The sequence below is a fragment of the Ostrinia furnacalis genome, unplaced genomic scaffold (genome assembly GCF_004193835.3).
Source record: "Ostrinia furnacalis isolate ACB-3 unplaced genomic scaffold, ASM419383v2 OfSCF5170, whole genome shotgun sequence".
NCBI lineage: Eukaryota > Metazoa > Arthropoda > Insecta > Lepidoptera > Crambidae > Ostrinia > Ostrinia furnacalis.
This window is the reverse complement of record NW_021135409.1, coordinates 114,849-134,094: the sequence shown is the minus strand read 5'-3', so window position 1 is coordinate 134,094 and position 19,246 is coordinate 114,849. Positions and strand designations below refer to the sequence as shown.

The 19,246-nt window shown below is 36.5% G+C and overlaps 1 protein-coding gene across 1 annotated transcript in view; it reads left to right on the top strand.

The window, feature by feature from the left end:
* The first annotated feature begins 203 nt into the window (after window positions 1–203).
* Window positions 204–19,246, top strand: part of NGR-A3 (neuropeptide receptor A3) — a 32,827-nt gene continuing 13,784 nt past the window's right edge. Inside the window, exons 1-4 of the mRNA XM_028315559.1 lie at window positions 204–555; window positions 10,131–10,289; window positions 11,936–12,072; window positions 18,505–18,607. Of these exons, the coding sequence (XP_028171360.1) occupies window positions 235–555; window positions 10,131–10,289; window positions 11,936–12,072; window positions 18,505–18,607 (720 nt within the window). The 5' untranslated portion in view covers window positions 204–234. The remainder of the gene's footprint in view (window positions 556–10,130; window positions 10,290–11,935; window positions 12,073–18,504; window positions 18,608–19,246) is intronic.

Genomic DNA, 19,246 nt, shown 5'->3' with positions numbered 1-19,246 from the left:
GGTCCGGAATGAAGTGATCCCAGAATATTTTTATCAGATCATGGATCATTTAGCATGGACCAGTGAATATTGTTTCTAATTTAAATTTTTCGGTGGTCCCATATTTGTTTTTTGAGCATCAGAATAACCTTTTTCGAATCGGATAAGGTACTTTTTACACGTTAAAATATTTTTTGAAACCAAATCATTTGTTCACAGGTAATGGAGTTACGAGTATACTGACCAACAATCAAGATGTCGTTTGAAGACGGCAGCTCCAACATAACCAGAACCCTCACTAATCTCTTTGAGGAGATGCTCCTGGCATCTGACGTGGAAAATGAGAATAGAAGTAACGTAGACCTATCCTTATTCCTGTCGGCTTTGAAGGAGAAGTCCTCAAAGAACACCAGCCATGAGCCCTTAGACTTTGGAACGTTGGTGAAGCTGGTGGATGGATGGCGACATAAGCTAAACCTGACGAAGACAGCAGAAGCGACTTGCAACTACTGTGATGGAAATTTCCGTGACCTGATCCTGGCGTACAACAACATCCATGGCTACATAAGTCTGATAGTAAGTATTTGTAAAGAATATTTGTTTGTAATAATTTGGACCTACGACATCGTAAAGGTAGCAGGGAAGCACTGGACACAGGCCGCTACCAATCGATCAACGTGGAAAGCATTGGGGGAGGCCTATGTTCAGCAGTGGACATCCTATGGCTGAAATGATGATTTGTTTGTCAGTCAAATATTACTGGCAAGTAGATAACAGCATAGTACGTGATAGATCCTTCTAACAAAGTGTTCATCATCGTGTGCAGTCACGTCGTTGTTACAATGAGGGTTTTCGCGAATGAAAGATCCGCTAGATGGTGGGACGTGGATGTGGGGTCTGACTGCTGCGTGATTGGTGGATTTTGACATATCTGTCAATGTCATGTCAAAAATAACCAATCATGCAGCATTTGGACCTCGCGTCTACGTATTGCCATCTGGCGGATTTTTCATTCGCGATCCTCATTGGAAAAGGTTGTGTTGTCAACTTTTTGTCACGAACTATATATTTGACGCTGACTGTGTACCTTTTTTAAAATTTACTACATTTCTAGCAAAGGCTATTTTATTTACAGCTGCCTTTGTAGCTTGTCATTGTCATCCACTTTGCACTGGAGTTTACCTTTATAAAAGTGTTTTGTTCCCAAATCCCGTACTAGTGATAATTTACATTGGAGTGAAGTCCATCTTTAACTTCGAACTCTTCTAATGTTAGTTGTTCTTTTTCATGACGGGTCCAGGGCCACTTTAAACCACTGAGATAAACTTTGTTTTCACTTCTTCTTCTTTTCGTGTCGACAACAAACCTACACAGTGTCAGCCCAAAACTCCGCCACAAGAGTGGCGTTGTCAGTTTATTCATAGTAATTTACTTTCACTGTAGTATTTTTATTAGTACAAACTATGTGCTTACCATGAGTTTACGTTAGGTGTGCTCGCTAGCGACTGCGTAAAAAATTGACATTAATTTGTATGACATATTGTGCAGCGCCCCTAGTGGCTACTTTCAAGAAACAAAATCTTCATAGAGATTTTTGACGTACTCGCTAGCGAGCACACCTAACGTAAACTCATGGTAGGTACACTGTAGACTCTAGCTATACGTATACCTACAGGACTTGACGAAAGTTGGATGATATTACAAACTGACATTTTAATTTGTTTATTTGTATAAATTGTGGTCAAAGTTACTTGGTAGTAGCGGAGATAGACATTATTAGCTTTGGCTTTACTTGGCTTAGCTCCAGGGCAATTGGTAATGTTTACGGAGCTTATTTAGATAAGTGGAAGCTTAAAGCTTGGGTATGATTGCTTTATCTTCAGTATCTATTCATGTTTTTAATATCGATAATTTACATTAAATTGAGTACTTACCTAATTTTTAGTAACTAGAGACGAGAGGATTACCATAGATTTCCCAAATGTGTTTATTATATATTATAGAAGGCCATTTACATAAATCCATACCTATTCAGTACAGTCAAAGCGGGTCTTTGAATACCCTCGTCTCCACATGGGTATCAAATTACCCGTTTTTAGGGTAGTTATGTTTATTTGTGAGCGATTAGGCTCATCATGTCGGTCCCTTCCTAATGACCATGCAAATACCGCTGGCAATATCAAAACACGATAATGAGGGTATGCTTTAAATTAATACTGATAAATTCCGTTTATTCAGGGTGTTTTGATTGATTTGATGAATTAGATTGCTATTAGCAGAGTAAATACAAATGAGTAGGTCATCTTCATAGAAACGCACCGAGCGCGGTTTGTATGTGAGCGCGCCAATACGTATGCGGCGCGCACGCACACACTGACAAACTTTAGCGTGGACACTGGATGAGCCAGTCGTGGTTGCGCCGAATTTTGTCAGTGTGTGTGATTGCTATTAGTGTGATCGTTTTGATTTGTACGTGGTTCTTTAGTGTTAATTGTACAGTTAGACAGATATGTACATCTGAGGTGGAATTGTTTAAATCAATCGTAATCATTTGACAGTTCATAACGTACCATAAAGTTAGTTAAACAAAGCGTTTGACAGAATAATCGTACGTTATGAACTGTCAAATGATAACGATTGCTTTACACAATTCCACCTCAGACTAACAAAATCAAATCAAAAATCAAAATATTTATTCAGTACTTAGACAGGCGCACTCGTGTACACGTCCCAAATATAGCTTGCTCTGCCACCACCTCGGGTCAACAATTATGCATTAAGTGTGAGCTTTCTATTATGTTTTTGTAGTAAACATGTCCCAATTATAACAACATAAGACCCCACAGTTACAGAATATATATAATCTTTTTTTTAAATCCATAACGAGGAAGCTCTTGGCCTGTATCTCACCTGATGGTAAGTGACGATCAGGCCGAAGGTGGAAGCGAACTTCACCCGGAATCCTCAACCACGGAGGAACTAGCTATCCTACCTCTTAACTGCCGGAACACAACAATGCTGTTAACATTGTTGTTATGGCGACAGACTTAGGTAAGATGGTGGTAGCTAGCCAGGCGGACTTAGAACAAGCCCTACCACCAACCAAACTGAACAGAAAAATCTGCCCCCACTAGGAATCGAACCCGGGACCTCTGTGTCTGAAGCAGGTGGCCTTATCAATAGACTACAGAGGCGGTTAAATCTTGACTTAACTTAATAATGTATAAACCCTGGTCTTCCTAATCTAAATGAATTATTAATAAGGTATCTAATATTATGCATAAAATAATAATAAATTCCCAAAATAATAAATTGTCTTTGCAATAGGAAAACCGCTTTAGGCGTCTGACATGGCATTTACATAAAACTCTACCTACTTACATAAAATTATGTATATCCTGTAAAACTACGAGTACTTGATAATAACGAAGTTTAAGCATTGTTATTGTAAGAATAAAGTTCAGGATGGATCTAAGAATCTACTCTCTGATAAAGATTACAAGAAACTTTAATTTAAAATCAGATCGTGTTATTTTATTTTTTTCCAAAAGTAGAAAGCAACAAAATTCAACAAAAAAATACAGTCTTGTTTGTTAATATAATCCGCTAAGAACGGATTTTACGAAACTTCAGCCCTAAAAGGGCAAAGCGGGGTGGGTCCACGCATGAATTTAATTTTATAACAATTTTAAATGTTGACTGTAAGTAAGTAATACTCGTACACAAATGTTATGGACCTAAGCACCTATGTTTGTGGGATTTCATCACGCTACCTTTGTTAGTAAAGCTAGTATGATAATAATGGTATGCTTCATTCATTGAATACTTATTCATACTTAGTATAATCCCTATAAAGCGGCAATTCTAGACATAGATAATACAAAATGAATTACTTATCTCGTGCCACAGAATAAGTAACTCGGCTTGTAAGCTGGATTTGTATAGGTAAGGTTCGTGTTTTACGCATTAAGTTCTACTCATACAATACATTACAATTCAGACTGGCAAAACCTAGACTTTTGCCCTTATAGGTTATTTCTGTTGAACTGATCTTTAACCCTTTTAATCGGACATAGTAAGTTCTGTGATCTTAGGCCTGGGACAAAGGATAAAGGATAAAAATGTTTGGCAATGGCAGTGTCCTTTTTAAGCCTTTTTGGACAGTCAAGAAAATCATCCGACTGGTCGCGTTCAGATGAATGTAATTCTTAAACGAAATGATGAACTTAAAATAATGATTTTTATCAGTTTCTAGTGAAGATATAGGCCATTTTTTTCAGATTTTTGTGATGGCTAGAAATATCCCATTCTCATTACTTTTTGAACACCCCTCGTATTCTCACTGTCTTAGTATCCGACTGAAAATGGATTTTCAGCCGAAAAATGCCCGAAAACGAATATTCGGTCGATCACTAAAAGTTAAAAGACGTCCAAGTTGCAACATTTATTTCAATATCCATGCACACTTGGACCTTGGACGGCACTTGTGTGGACCCTTGTCAAGCACATTTGAACTTAAAAGAGCCCTTTTGATTTCCGCTATCGATCTTTTGAAGTTTATCTCCATTAGGAATAAAGGAAAGGAAGAAAAGAAAAAAAAATATCTTTATTGTGTAGACTAATTAAATTAGTACCTACCTACTTACAAATCGTCAAATGCTTTTATGGAGCCCATAAATATCAGTATTAAAAGCAACTTGCGTCTGGTTCCCGGGTGATGGAATGGGTTATTCCGTATTTGACCCAAGACATCTCCAGTCTCTACCCACTCATTATTTTTTCTTTACTCAACCCAATTTTGTTCCTTACTCTACCCACAACAATTATTTCATTTTATGTTCTTAGGGGGCTTTTGGTATTAGGTTGTGAATTCCTATTATAATAAGGATCATTGAATCACGTCAATTGGCTTATCTGTATCACAATTCCAACAGGGAATTCAGAATCTGCCTTCGAATATTAGTTAGTCAAAACAGATTCGCAGAGAATTCAAAGCAACAAGAAAGGCGGGGGCGTTTTCAATAAGTAAGGATATTAAGCACGTATCAGTGTCTGTCATTCTAAATCCTGAATAACCGCATAATCTGATTACCTGACACCCTTTTCAGATAGATTACTCTAATCCCACGCTTCAATTGGGAAATACAATACAATTAGGTATCCGGTATGTTCATAGCATTTGATTTGTAAGGTTTACGACGTTACTCGTAACGAAAACCAAAGACGCGATTTGAAATTCAGATTTTGTATCGACAAGAGCATGAGCTTGCGCGGATTTACATATACAGGGTGGACCAAAAACTTTTGCAAATAGCAACTTTACACAAAAGCACGACGTTGTTTCATGAAACGCTCCACAGTGACTAAACATTTTTGAAATTATGCACAGTTGCCCATCGCCCTCGCGTTCCTAACTCGAACAGTTTTCGAGAAAATAAGCGTTGCTATTTGCAAAAAAATTTGGCCCAACCTATATTTTACACTTGCACAACTTTGAAGCGTGTTGCAATTTAGCTCGTTTGACGCACCGCAAGTTGTCATTTTATGATATCTACTACCTATAGCATGAACAACCTTAAATACGTCTAGCGTTTAACTGGTTTAACAGAGTCAGTGCCCAAGGTATAAGAGCAGCACAAGAGGGTGTTTTTGAGACATCAAACGTCAGCGTGACTTCAGATTTCTTTCACATATGTATGATCTGTCACGTCATAATAATATGTCAATTTAACCACTCCCGTACCGCTCCCATAAAGACCTATAGTCTCCCACTTCGACGCTTCTTGGAAAACTTGGACTCTCGTTACGTTTAGTTTACTGGATAGCTCTTCTAAGCTTGTATTGTAAAACAAGCATCAAAGTGTCGAAGAATCACTGAGTAATTTTGTATGAAGAACTCTGAAAAGTGTGTTATTTTGTAGTTTTTTATTTCTTCTTTCTAAAGCTGAGCATTTAAGGCTAGTTAAACTGACGTACATCCAAAACACTGTCAGTGTACCTACAATGAATTTCAACTTAAGATTTCACTAGGGTTAGATTTTGGATTGCAATTACCCACAGAATCTAATCTAAGTAGACACCTACTACATATTATGCAAATCTGACAGGTATTTAAAGGTTCAAAACTATGTGAAGTTCTGTTACGATGCTATGAGATGGGTTTTCAAAATTCGGGATACCCGCATATACCAATTCTACTAATTAATTTTATGCAAAGATAATGAGGTTAGATACTTCATAATTTATATTTTTATGTTGTTCATTTAACTTTAATTTGAGACTTAATTAGAACCTTTATAAATTTAGGTTTTAGTTAATGAAACATAATTATCCAAATAAATTGAAATTACAAGCTGTCTTTGGTGTAAATTGACTAATTAGGTACCTACCTGCTCATGAAAGTTTACCTGAAAAGTAGGTTCCTAATAAGCCCTAACCTTGTTTAAATAACGTATTAATAAGTACATAAATTGTTTCATCATCATTTCAGCCTTAAAACAGAGTAAATACAAATGAGTAGGTCATCTTCATAGAAACGCACCGAGCGCGCCAATACATATGCGGCGCGCACGCACACACTGACAAAATTTAGCGTGGATTAGCGGGGAGTTGCGCCGAATTTTGTCAGTGTGTGCTGCGCGCCGTATACGTATTGGCGCGCTCACATACAAACCGCGCTCGGTGCGTTTCTATGAAGATGACCTACTAATTTGTATTTACTCTGCATAAGACGTCTACTGCCTATGAGGCCTATGTTCAAGGTCTCTCCCAATGACTTCCATGATAATTCAAATATGGTGATGCAACTCAGCCTTAATATTTAACCTTCAACAGGTAACAGGGAGACGGACAATAGGGGAGATCCTAAAATGTAATCAAATCCTGTACTGAGTTGACATACGGGCAGCACACACGAGCACTGTTGTTTGCTCAATCTGTACAGGTCTAGGCATATTTGGTTGCGCTGAACAGCCATTTGTATGTGTGTACATAGGATATGTACATATATTGTACTCGTAATATGTGTAATTTTTAGGCTTGAATTTCGGTCTGTCTCAGAATGAATATCGAGTGCGTATCCTCCTTTAAAAATCGGGATAAACACTATCCTATGTCTTGACTCTATAGCTCCAGAACTATCTCTAAGCCAAATTATATTAAAATCGGTTCAAATTATTCTTGAAGCGTGAAAAGGTTACAGACAAACAGCAGGCTATGGATAGTTTTTATATTTGTTGAAAGTTTTCCTAAAACTCTAAACTTAAGTAATTATCTTGTTTTTAATATTAATTAGATAAATTTACTTTATACCTAGTTCTAGACTTATTTGACCTGATTTTGTAGCAGCTATGAAACAAGTATCTGTAACTTAATGTTTTCAACCATGTAAAGGGTAAAAATTATGTTGAGTTTCTTAATAAAAATAAGTTTAAAGCTAAAAGGGTAACTTCTGAGCATTGGCGCTGAATTTTGTGTGTAACAAACACAAAAGTAATAGTTAAGTTAGTATGTGTTTACAAGACCCTTAGTTTGTTTAATGTTGTTAGGAACGATGCACAAACGCCTTTGTTTGTACTAGAGCAAGCTAAAGTAAGCCCATCAGTTTTGCATAGCGCAGAGAACTTAGTATAACTTGTTAAATGTGAAAGAGGTCATCACAGAAACGCATAACTTTATTTAAATTGTAGTTTACCAAAAGAAAACATTTGACCGACAAAGATGACTGAGTATTTGTCACAACTTCTTCTCAGCACCAGTCGATATGGTATCCCGAAGTAGTGGTAGGGCAAGCTAATATTTGAGTCGTGTATTATGTGCTTTAATATTTTGATTTTGTCCTATCCCCTTTTCTGGAAGAGATTACGTCTTGACGATTGTGCAGTTCCAATTTGTGACAGTTACTTTTAAACAGTGGAAATCTAACTCACGTTACTTTGATGAAAGTGAACAAAGCAAAAATAAACTGAAAGTTTGAAACTTCCTTAAGAGTCATATAAATTATGTTAATCTAGTTTTATGTATTAACAAGTAAATGAAACATATTATAGGTTTGATTTCCTCCTACGCTAACGGCGGTCGCGTAAGTACGTCAGCCAAGCCCAAGTTTACGAATATTCCTTACGCATAAACGTAAGTTTCGCTCAACTGACGTAGGCGCGCGTTACATAGTAAGCGTAGGAGCAAATTAAGTCTTATAGGAGACCGAGGCGAGTAACCTGAGCGATTAACAGAGCAGAATTGTGATATTGTCGATTTTTTAAACTTATTCGTTCGTTTCAGCTGAAAGACGTCCACTGCTGGACAAAGGCCTTCCCCAAGGATTTCCACCGACCGACAGTTTTAAACTTATAATTAACTTTAGTACTAGCTCGTAACAGTGCGTGTTTTTAGTGCAAGTCTCCTCGGTCCCCCCTATTTAACATTAAAACATACTTGTGTGAAACTACTTAGATGAAAGTCACCTAAAGTCTACTTTAGTAAGGCAAGGTTAACTAAAGATCTTTTGCGCTTAGCATACAGACAAACAATTTATTTCAGGCCTTTTGGACTGGACAAATGGCACTTGTTGTAATGAATTGTACCTATCTAAAGAACAGACGACAGCACGTCATGCTAAAAATGACTAGATCTTAGGTAGTTGCAATAGGAATTATTTTGCAACGAAAATGTACAACCCGATGTGCTATCTACCCACAGTAAAAAGGAAAGAGTCGAATAATTAAATGAAAGAACACGAACTTTCCTACCATTAAATCATCCTGAGGGCTTATTATTCACAATTTTGAAAGATTAAGACAAATGGAAGATGTTTTTTCGGAATTTGTTAAGTTAATAAAGTTCTTACCTTTTCAAAGTGTTAAAGATAAACACGTCGAAGTTTGCTTAGTTCAATTTTAGATTGCAGCAACTTTGTAAAATGAAATGATTGAAGTAAGTATAATGAAATGTGTAAAATACTAATTTCTCGTCGTCAATTTGATCATGAGCAATCATAATATAATTTAATGCTACTCAAACTCCATACAAAAGACGCCAGTTATTATTATAGTTATTGTTAGAAATCAAGTGATAATATTAACGATCATAGGAATGAAACACGAGCTACGTTTTTTTAAGAGACTAAAGTACACGAGGGTGAAGCCGGCGTAGGCAGAAACTAGAGAGAGAGCTAGAGAGTATACAAAACACTTCAGAATCAGTATAATGTTCATTGAGGGTCGTAAAATGAAGTAACCAAAACTTTTTCATTTCTGCGAGTTCATATCTGTCCATTACATCCTGTAATGTACTGCAAGGGTGACCTTTTTGGCACGCTCTTTATTTAAAATGCGATGTTTTCAGTCTTTGTCTTTGTGCCAAATTAAGCTTATCTATTGTTTTGTTGCTTGGAATCGGATGTATGTAGAAATCGTGGTTTTGTTCAAAACATAAGGAAATTAATCTCTTTGTAGTAGAAGGTCATATTCCGCCATGGGTAGGCGAACGAATGATATTTTTTTATTTTTTTTTTACTATAAAACACTCAAAGATGTGAAACTAAGTCCTAATAGTACCTTTTTCTTTTTCTTATTTTGTTTGTGGCCAGGTCTGGGATATTACAGCCCTGACTAACAAGTAGGTCCGCTCTAGTAGAATTCGGCAATAGTGGCAATCAATAAGACCTATCTTTCTACTGCTCTACTAATTCGAATAAAAACTTAAAAATAAACGTCTTTTAATTTTGTTGCAAGATTCTAAATCTAATGACAGTTCAATCTTATTCAGTGGTTATATTTGTAAATTTGTAAGATTACCTAAGGTATTGTTCAGACACGCGAGGTTTGTGATTGGTTCTCATTAGCAAGGCACTGAGGTGATAACAGTGCGGTTACGATTCCGCCGTGTCTGAACTAGGCCTAACACCAGGAACATAATTATTACTATGAGGTCTCACAGTGCGCGTGGACCCTATTCATAGACAATACTTCAGTAGCGGAATGACACACACGGACCAATCACAGAGCTCTATTCAACGCTGTTCGTTCGACTTCGCATAGCGTTGCAAGCATCGTTTGTGAATACGGGTGTTAGTCTTTTTTATACTATACAAGAAAAATACTTCCACATACCTTTAAATTCGTGCCAAGATATTCATCTCCTTGTTTCCCCAGGTCTGCTTCTTCGGGAGTTTCGCGAACGCTCTGAACGTGGCAGTATTGACGCGGCGAGACCTGGCAGCCGCTCCCATCAACCGGCTGCTGAAGTGGCTGGCGGTGGCCGACGTCTTCGTCATGATGGAGTACGTGCCCTTCGCCATCTACAGATATTTGGTACGTGTTTATTAATTGAAGGGGTGAGTGGACCAAGGTGTTATCTGACAAAACTGAAGAATCAACTTTTTTGCATGAACATAGGTTTTAAGTGATGATAAAATCGACTAATGAGCTCAAAACACGCAATTTTGTTACGTGTCAAATCTTAACAAAGGTGTTATTTGACAAGCATTCATACATTTCAGGATTCAAATGTGGTTTTTCAAACACTCATAAACTCATTTTGTTAATTAAGACATTTGTCCACTCACCCCTTCAATTATGAAACAATGAGGGCTATTGCTTTAGCGCTCACGTTGGCGCTACTGTAGAGTAAGGTCACTGTCAGTTGCTAGTGGCGAAGACAGTGGCGCCGATTGAGCGCTGTAGTGGTAGGATCACATTTGCACTCACCAGAATAGTCATTCTAGAGTAGGGCCATGTCAATCGCCAGGGGTGCCAACTGATAAATAAGTATTAAAACGATAGCCTTCATTAGGCCTTATGAAATAGCAATAAAGCTCACTTAAACATGACCAAATTGATCTGATGGACCAATCCCGGCGCCTATTAGTGCGTGTGTTAAACGTTGTAGGTAGTTAACTTACTCGTTAGGATAAAAACAAACGTTAGGCCCGGTTTCTAGCAAGGCGGAGTAGAGCGGAGAAGAGCTGAGGACATTATGTCGGGCGGACGAATTTTTGTATAGAATTTGACAGGCGGCAGAGCGGAGCTGTGCAGTGCGAAGATGAGATGTGGAAATAATGAAATCTGATGAGTTATTCAAAACACTTCTCCGCTCCGCTCCGCCTTGGTGGAAACCGGGCTTTAAGTAAAAAAATAATTGAATAACGATATTGGTCGATGAAAAAAAGAAAGTTTCGTAGTGGCCACTGGCCAGTACTTATAATATCTAACGTTAATATTAGAACTTTTGTTTAGTGAAATACCGTTTAGATAATAAACTTATTTCTCTTTGAACGTGTGCGTGGGTAAAAGATAGTGCGATATTTAGTCTGATAACCTTCGGTTATCTGTTACGCGCTGTAAACTGAAAAGATTAGCATTGCATATTAAGATCTTGACATTAATTCTGATAAAATAAGCTTACTACACTCAACATCAAATAAACCGCACCTTCCGTGACGCGAACTTTAAAGATTTACTTCTGACACAAACATGGTGGCCCAACAATATTGATGTTATTTGAAAGATCAATAAATATCCTTAAAGAAAAACACATTTAATTTCTAAATAAATTATTATATAGATACCTACCATAAATGTGACTTGAAAAAAGACCTCACTTTGGGCTCACCTTTGGGATCAATTAGACCAAATTTTATGGTTATAAAACCAAATAATGACCTCACGTGTCCTCTTTAACAGATGGATAGCGATTAATCCCAACTTAACAGTTTTATAGCCATAAAAGTTGGCTCAAGCGTAACTACCTATTTTTTGAAGAAGTGACTCTGGATCCTTTTAAAGCATTTTTGGGGTAAAAACCTTTCCTTTAATGAAATGAAGTTTAGAACTAGGCTTTTAAATGGTGCCAATATTGGTGGGAAGTGGGGATGCATACGTTTGAAAGTGCTTGTCGCGGGAGGTGCGATTTATTTGATGTCGAGTGTATTTGGTGTTTAAGGTTATATTTTCCGCAGATTTTGCCCGGCCAGCGAGAAATGCCGTACAACTGGGCAGCATACCTGCTCTTCCACATGCACTTCACGCAGATATTCCACACGGCATCCATATGTCTCACACTTTCACTTGCTGTGTGGAGATACGTGGCTATAAAGTAAGTAAGTTGGTGGTTTCATAGTAAAACAAATATTAATAATTTACCGCTCTAATGTTTATAAATCTACGCGCATCACCAAGAACAGATACGTTGCGCCAGTTGCGTCGTTCTTTCCTAAATGTGATATTGGGGGCGTTTGGCGAAAAAAAGCGCTTCCAAGCGCTTGTAGGCGATCGCTGAGCGGTATGCGCTGTCACTGCTAAAAAATGAATGCAACACGTCCTCGCCGAAACCTGCCGTAGCGATCGCCATTTTGCTTAAAATCGCGTCCAAGCGCTTTTTTCCGCCAAACACCCTTATAGACTTACAACCCGATCAAGTTAACTGTGCACCTCGTTGAAATGCTACTCTCCCACTTCCCCGCGTTCGCCCCGTTGCACGAGCGTCGATGTAACATCACGGGTGCCAGGTGAACGGTTAACTCGACCGCGGGAGGTGCGATTTATTTGACGCCGAGTGGATTATAAAAAAAACCCTTGAAAAATAATTTTCGTTTAAAGCCTGGTCTGTGAGCACGTAGAATTTTGTCCAATGACCCCAAGCTACCCATCCTTATCGCTCGCGCATAATTATAATTGCTGTCGCGACTCGCGACTGTACGACGGGCGCCCGCAGTGAGGTGCAAGCGCGACAGCAACATAAGTAATTACGCGCGAGCGAAAAGGATGGGTAGCTTGGGGTCATTGGACAAATTTCTACGTGCTCACAGACCGGGCTTTAGAGTAAAAACTCCTAACGTATTTATGTGTAAATTCTGAATAAATGTAGTTGCTTATGATGCTAACTATCTATTTCTGCGAGGTAACTGGTGTATTGTAAATAACCCTGTAGGTAGAATACTGATAAAAATGGAATGAAAAAGCGGAACCTTTATGTCGTTTCCGCTTTTTGGGTGGTTTACCTTTGTGCAATCTACCGAACCTCTGGGATTGAATAACAATGTCGATCTTTGCGGTTTTATTTTCCATACACGATGAATGTGATGCCACAAGAGACTTTATTGGGGCAGATCATACTCAAAATAGCAGATAAATTGTTGACAATTTACTTATTTTCAATATAGCGTTCCGAGAAGCATGTCGCGAATATCTTCCATTACTTGATGGGGAAATTATAGATCTCATAAAATATTGTCATCACAAATGTTAACTATTATTAGATTTGCTACTATTGTAGTTAGGAATGTAGCGGGTTTTCCACAGCTAGTGAAGCGAGCCCATTAATGAATTTACCTCGCTATACAAAAATGCATAGGTACCTTAAATGTACATTTTTTCCCGACTCTTTTTTGGTGGGAACAAATTTTGTTCCCACCAAAAAAGAGTCGGGAAAAAATGACAGAGGGCAAAAAGAGTAAAAATGAGCTCGCTCATCTAATCAATACCCCCGAACTCTTTTTCATTGAAAAAGTTCATTCATTCCTCTTTGACGGTGGAAAACGGGCTTTAGAAAGCTTCTACAACGTGCTCTTTTTGTTTTACGGAAATTTTAGGGGTAAGTATATTCTATAAATTATAATAACTAGTTAAAGAGTCTTAGGAATATTTTTTTTAAAAGCATATTTTTGAAGATATTGTGGATTCTAGATTTAGAAGATACCTAGTTGATTTAGATTATAGTATCATCAATCTAGTTTTTTTTTTTTCAAAATTGTCACCTAGGTAGTCTTTTTGTGCAGACTTTTTATTGATAAGAGTACGTAAATTATGAATTATTTCAGTGAAAAATAAAGTTTTTAAATAATTCCGTATGAAAAAATAAGTCGAAAAAAGTTGTTGAATTTAACAACAAATATAATGCCATTCCATTTTTTGAAATGGTCTTATTAATACTCTAGAGTTCCAGGAAATCAAAGAGAGCACATTGTATAGCTACCTATAATTACAAGTTCAGAATTAAAATGTTAAGCTAGATTACGAAAATCTGTTACCTACTAGTTCAGAATAAGAATGCTGAGATGCAGGCCAAGAACTTTTCAAAATATATTGAATAATGGTACTTAAAAAATATATATTTTTAGATGCTTCCTATAGGCATACGAACGAAGACGCGCCACGCCTATTTTTGGTAGAGGGAAGCGCGGGGTGCGGGGAATTTTCAGAGCAATCCGAGCGTCATTATGGATGATTTAGCGTGTACCGATACACTCAAACATTAGCGGAAGAATGGTGCGGCGCGTCTTCGTGGATGGAACGATCTAATATTATTGATAAAGTCGTTTGTTTCAAATTATGTCAAAGGGTTCGTAGACTGGTTAATCAACCATCGTACACACAAGAATCTTAATCACTTTCAAAAACTGATTAACCTGTCGCTGCCTTTATTCAGCAAAAACTTAAAAGCATCAGAAACAAGTCCTAATTTTCAACCAAACGCTTAACTCTTGATTCGACAGCGTCGTATAGGTCTTACTTCCCATTGAACGAAAAAAATTTACCGTAGAGTATAAAAAGACTGTTAAATACATTTACTATGTCCAGTAGGTACAAGTATTCCCGTTGCCCAATAAATAGAATAATAACTTGTGTGGTTTTTAATAACAATATTTCCTGAAATATTGTTATAAAAAACCCTGGATCCACAGATAAATTAATGTTCTCTGCCTTGCCTTACTTGATATTGTTTTTCAGCGCTTGTTACGTCTTATCTCTTTGTGATACAGGCTATTTTGCTATACAATGTGTAATAATGCTGTCTGTACGTACTTACAACGCCTCAAAATTTTCATCACACATTGTGTGTGTCGCATAGTTACATAACGACAAATATTTCGGTTTCATTAATATTTACTGAAACAAAACTTGATTATTAAACTGAGGCCGAATTATTGTCGCGACCAAAATTCAATGTCCGGCCTTAAATTAACTTTTGCTTCAATAGCAAAATTACAAAATAACTACGAACTTATTGTATTTATTCGTGGCGCTCCTTTGAACTTATTTAACGAGACTATAAACACTATTTAATCTACTCTGAAGAAATACAATTAATTGGACATTTCCTACTTGGATTAGATCTTCAAAGGAATTCTGTCTCGAAGAAACATTATTAAAAGTTATTTATATTTTATTTGATCCATACCTATTGTTATATTCTGCTAATCGCTTTTCCGATAGAAAAGTTACCAAATCGTATTTAACTATTTTTAGAACTAGGCTTGAGTATGTAGGCCATGACATTACCTACTTCATAATAAACAATGGCTGTTTACCGCATGTTCAAGTGTTCTAAGAAAGGACCTATTTATTATATCTATACTAATATTATAAAGCTGAAGAGTTTGTTTGTTTGTTTGTTTGTTTGTTTGTTTGTTTGGTTGAACGCGCTAATCTCAGGAACTACTGGACCGATTTGAAAAATTCTTTTTGTGTTGGATAGCCCGTTAGTTCCTGAAGGCTTTAGGCTATTTATCATCACGCTAAGACCAATAGGAGCGGAGCACCAATCAATAATATTTCAAATCGGTGATTTTTTTCCTTTTGAGAGCTGACGCTGCGTAAACGGTTAAAGTTTCGCAAAAATCATGTATGACAGGATTGTTCCCCTTTAAAAGTTCTTTAAAAAAGTCCGCGGTAGCATATGTCTATCTTTTAAGGTTGGCTCATAGTAACCATTTTTATGCAAAAAAAATCTGTTTTAAAATAATGCATTATTTGCGAAGGTGTTTTTATAAACATGATATTAATCCTTATCCAAATAAATAAATTATTCACCACAAGTATTTAATTTTAAACATTCTTGCCCTTTACACCATTCGATTTCAATAAATATCTTAGGAGATATCGCAGTTTTAAAATCACATCGCAGCAAAATAATGATCAAGTACTACGCGCGCTACTGATGGATCAATGCACAGCCTAAACCGCTGATCGTAAAGACCTGAAACTTGGACGGTATGTTCTTTGTATGACGTAAGCATCTGATAAGAAAGGATTTTCCAAAATTCTACCCCTAAGGAGGTAAAAAGGAGGGGCAAAGTTTGTATGAAATAACGAGATTCCTTCGTCCAATCTACTTAAAATTTTGCATAAGCATTCTATAACAGACCGCTGCGTGCGCTCGCCCAACAATGCATAGTAATGCATGAAAGTCATGCCGCGGGCACCTGCTTGCGCTGTATACATAAACTCATTTTCGCGCGAGAGTTTTGGCGGAGGCCCTTGAGGTAGTGGGAGTAGTCTTGAGGAAAAGCTCCTTCTCCCACGGCCAGTGGCATGCTGGAAGCTTGGTGATTCTAGCACCCGTAGGAAAATATAAAAAAAAAGTTTACCAATAATACTGCGGTAGGTGTAGTTTTCGATTTCGTTCACCGGATCAAAGGCCGAGCTGCATATTCATAAAATATAAGAAAAAAATATTTTCATGTTTATTTAACCTGATTTTTATATTTTAAAAGTATTCAAACATTTAGATAATAACGTTAAAACATTTAAAAATAATCGTATGAGAACGTTTTCGACTTCTCCACGGACGAAGTCGCGGGCAAAAGCTATTTGTAAAATAATTAGACTAAATTAATAAAAGTGCCTACCCAAAGTCATTATTCCACGCGGACGAAGTCGCGGGCACAGCTAGTTTATTTATATTATGTAAAAGACCTAATTTTTGACAAGATTTGCATTTCATTTTCCTTTTAATTTACTATTTATGTCTATATTTAATTGTGTCATTGTCGAACTAATAAACTTTTTTGTCCTTTTCATATTCAGAATAACTATTAAAGAGTACCTTTCCACTCTTTAATAACTATAATATCATATATAATTAATTCTATTATAATTCTTTTTATCTTTATTATGTCTATTTTTATTACTTTTTAAGCTGTTACTGGCCGTCTAAAGGCCCTTCTCAAGAAGACCTCACCATCAACATCACACCATGACTCTTTACCTACATGACATACCTATTGATTAAATTATTAATTTTGAACATTTGAAGTAATTTTGAAATACTTAAATAAACAAAATCGCAATTAAGCAAGTATAAAAAGAAAAACATTGCTTCTAAAAGGTCCTTTACGCGTTTTAGATATCGTTCTTTGATTTGTAATTTCCCCAGAGGCTAAAATCATTTGAGAATCGGTCTGTTAAGTACTTTGAGATGCTTTAATATTTTTGCGACAACTCCCAAGTGCTCTTTGGTGTAATAAATACATCAGAATTATGGTTTCTGCTCGAGCTTTCTCGAACTCGAGAAAACTCGAGAAATTTGGCTTCATTCGAGACGAGAAAAAAATTACCGGAGCTCGAGAATTCTCGAGTTTCGATTTTGAAGCTTTAATATTCTTGAAAGCCTTTTTTCTTAGACAAAAAAAGTTTTTAATTATTTAATAGGTCAACGTTGCTTTTAGACTGACCTAGTCTTTCCTTTTTTAACTGATTTGATTTGCAAGTAATCTCAATTGAAACTAAGTAATAATATTCAACAACGAGTATGATATAATTATTATGTATGTTTAACTCTGCTGACTGATATAAAGACTGAAAAATTTGTTAACTAGACAGTTACCTTACCTAACAGACGTTAGGTTAGGTACTCGTGCCTCCTCGCAAAGTTTATTCAAGTCGTTATCTGTGAGAAATTTAAAAATTTATAAAAAAGTTTTTTTTGTTCATAAAAAAAACTATTTATCGTAATTTTGCTATTTGGACTTGTGTTCTTTAGAAAACAAGTGATTCAATTGTAGCTCCAGATTTTTATTGTTATTTATCCTTAAAGTACACGCGACTTTATGACTTTTGTTATGATTATTAGTAAATATTAATTATGAAAGAAGATTTAATTTTTTGTTTCTTTCTTTACCAAAATAAGTGGTACTAAATTCTAATATTGATTGTTATGCATAAGTAAGTATATTAGATAAAAAAAAAACCTGTGTTTTTAATAAATTCCAACCGATTCCAGCAGTTTTCATTAAAAGACTCGAGACCCGAGAAAACTCGAGACTTAGGCCTCGAGAATTCTCGAAACTCGAGATCAAAAATAAGTCGAGAAATCAGAAACCCTAACAGAATACATGAAACGGAAGACTTTATAAAATCTTTAAAGGCACCACCTAGCTTTAACCGTAACTATAACGATAAGTAACCGGTGTCTTTTGTATGGTATTTGACGTTTGTTAGTTACGTTCGTTTGTGACGTTGGTTAAAGTAAAACCCAGCCTTAGTTAAATATGTTGTATTTATTAAAAAAAAACATGCTCTTACCACCGGGCAAGCGAAGACTCGTGGTTTCGATTCCCAGTTTAGGCAATTCGATATTTTTTTAGTTATTTCTAGTATAGGTACTCGGTTGCTATGGAGGCCAAATGGAAGGGTTTATTTGTCCTAAAAGTTATTAAACTGTTCATGTATTCGTATTGAAACCACTCAACATGCGTAAAGCAGCTCTCGTAATGAACTTTTGGTACATCAGTGCAATTTTTTTCAGATACTCGGATAGAAACCACATACTTTGCACGGAGAGGCGATGCAGCACAGCCATACTGAGCAGTTTCATACTCCCGCCCATACTCTGCATCCCAACATTTATGGTGAGTATATGACAGGCTTACACTTGGTGGATTGATGACCAGTCGTTGAGGCAATCCTTAGAGGAAGCCTTTGTCCAGCAGTGGACGTCCTTTGGCTAAAATGGTAGAGAATGCTTTTTAATCATAGAGTTGTTATTTTTAGTTAGAGAAAGAACTGCACGGAAAAGCGCTCCCATATAATTCTGTCAGTTTACAAATCCCTGCCTTTTCCGACGACAACATAACATAACTTAAATTAAGATTGTAAAACTGTTACGAAATACATAATACAAACACTTACTTTTTGGTTTAGATCTATACAGGGTGTCCCGTAATGTAACGTCAAGCCGGAACTGGGTGTTGAGGCAAGTTGTGCTGGTTATCAGAAAAATATAAAAAAAAATCTATGTGGCATATTTTAAAAATAATAGGCATTTAAAAAAAATCAAAAAATTCTACTCCAGGTGACGGTCCTTTTACTCGTGTTGCCACAAATCTTGACTTTTTCCAAATTTTTTTTTTGTTATGTAACCCTGGATAATGCTTCTCTAAATTGTTATCAAAATTACAAAACCAGCTGCTCCAACTTGGATGAAAAAAATACATTATTCCCAAAAAAAATATCAAAATAAAAATTTTGCCTAGTTTAAACTGACTGTA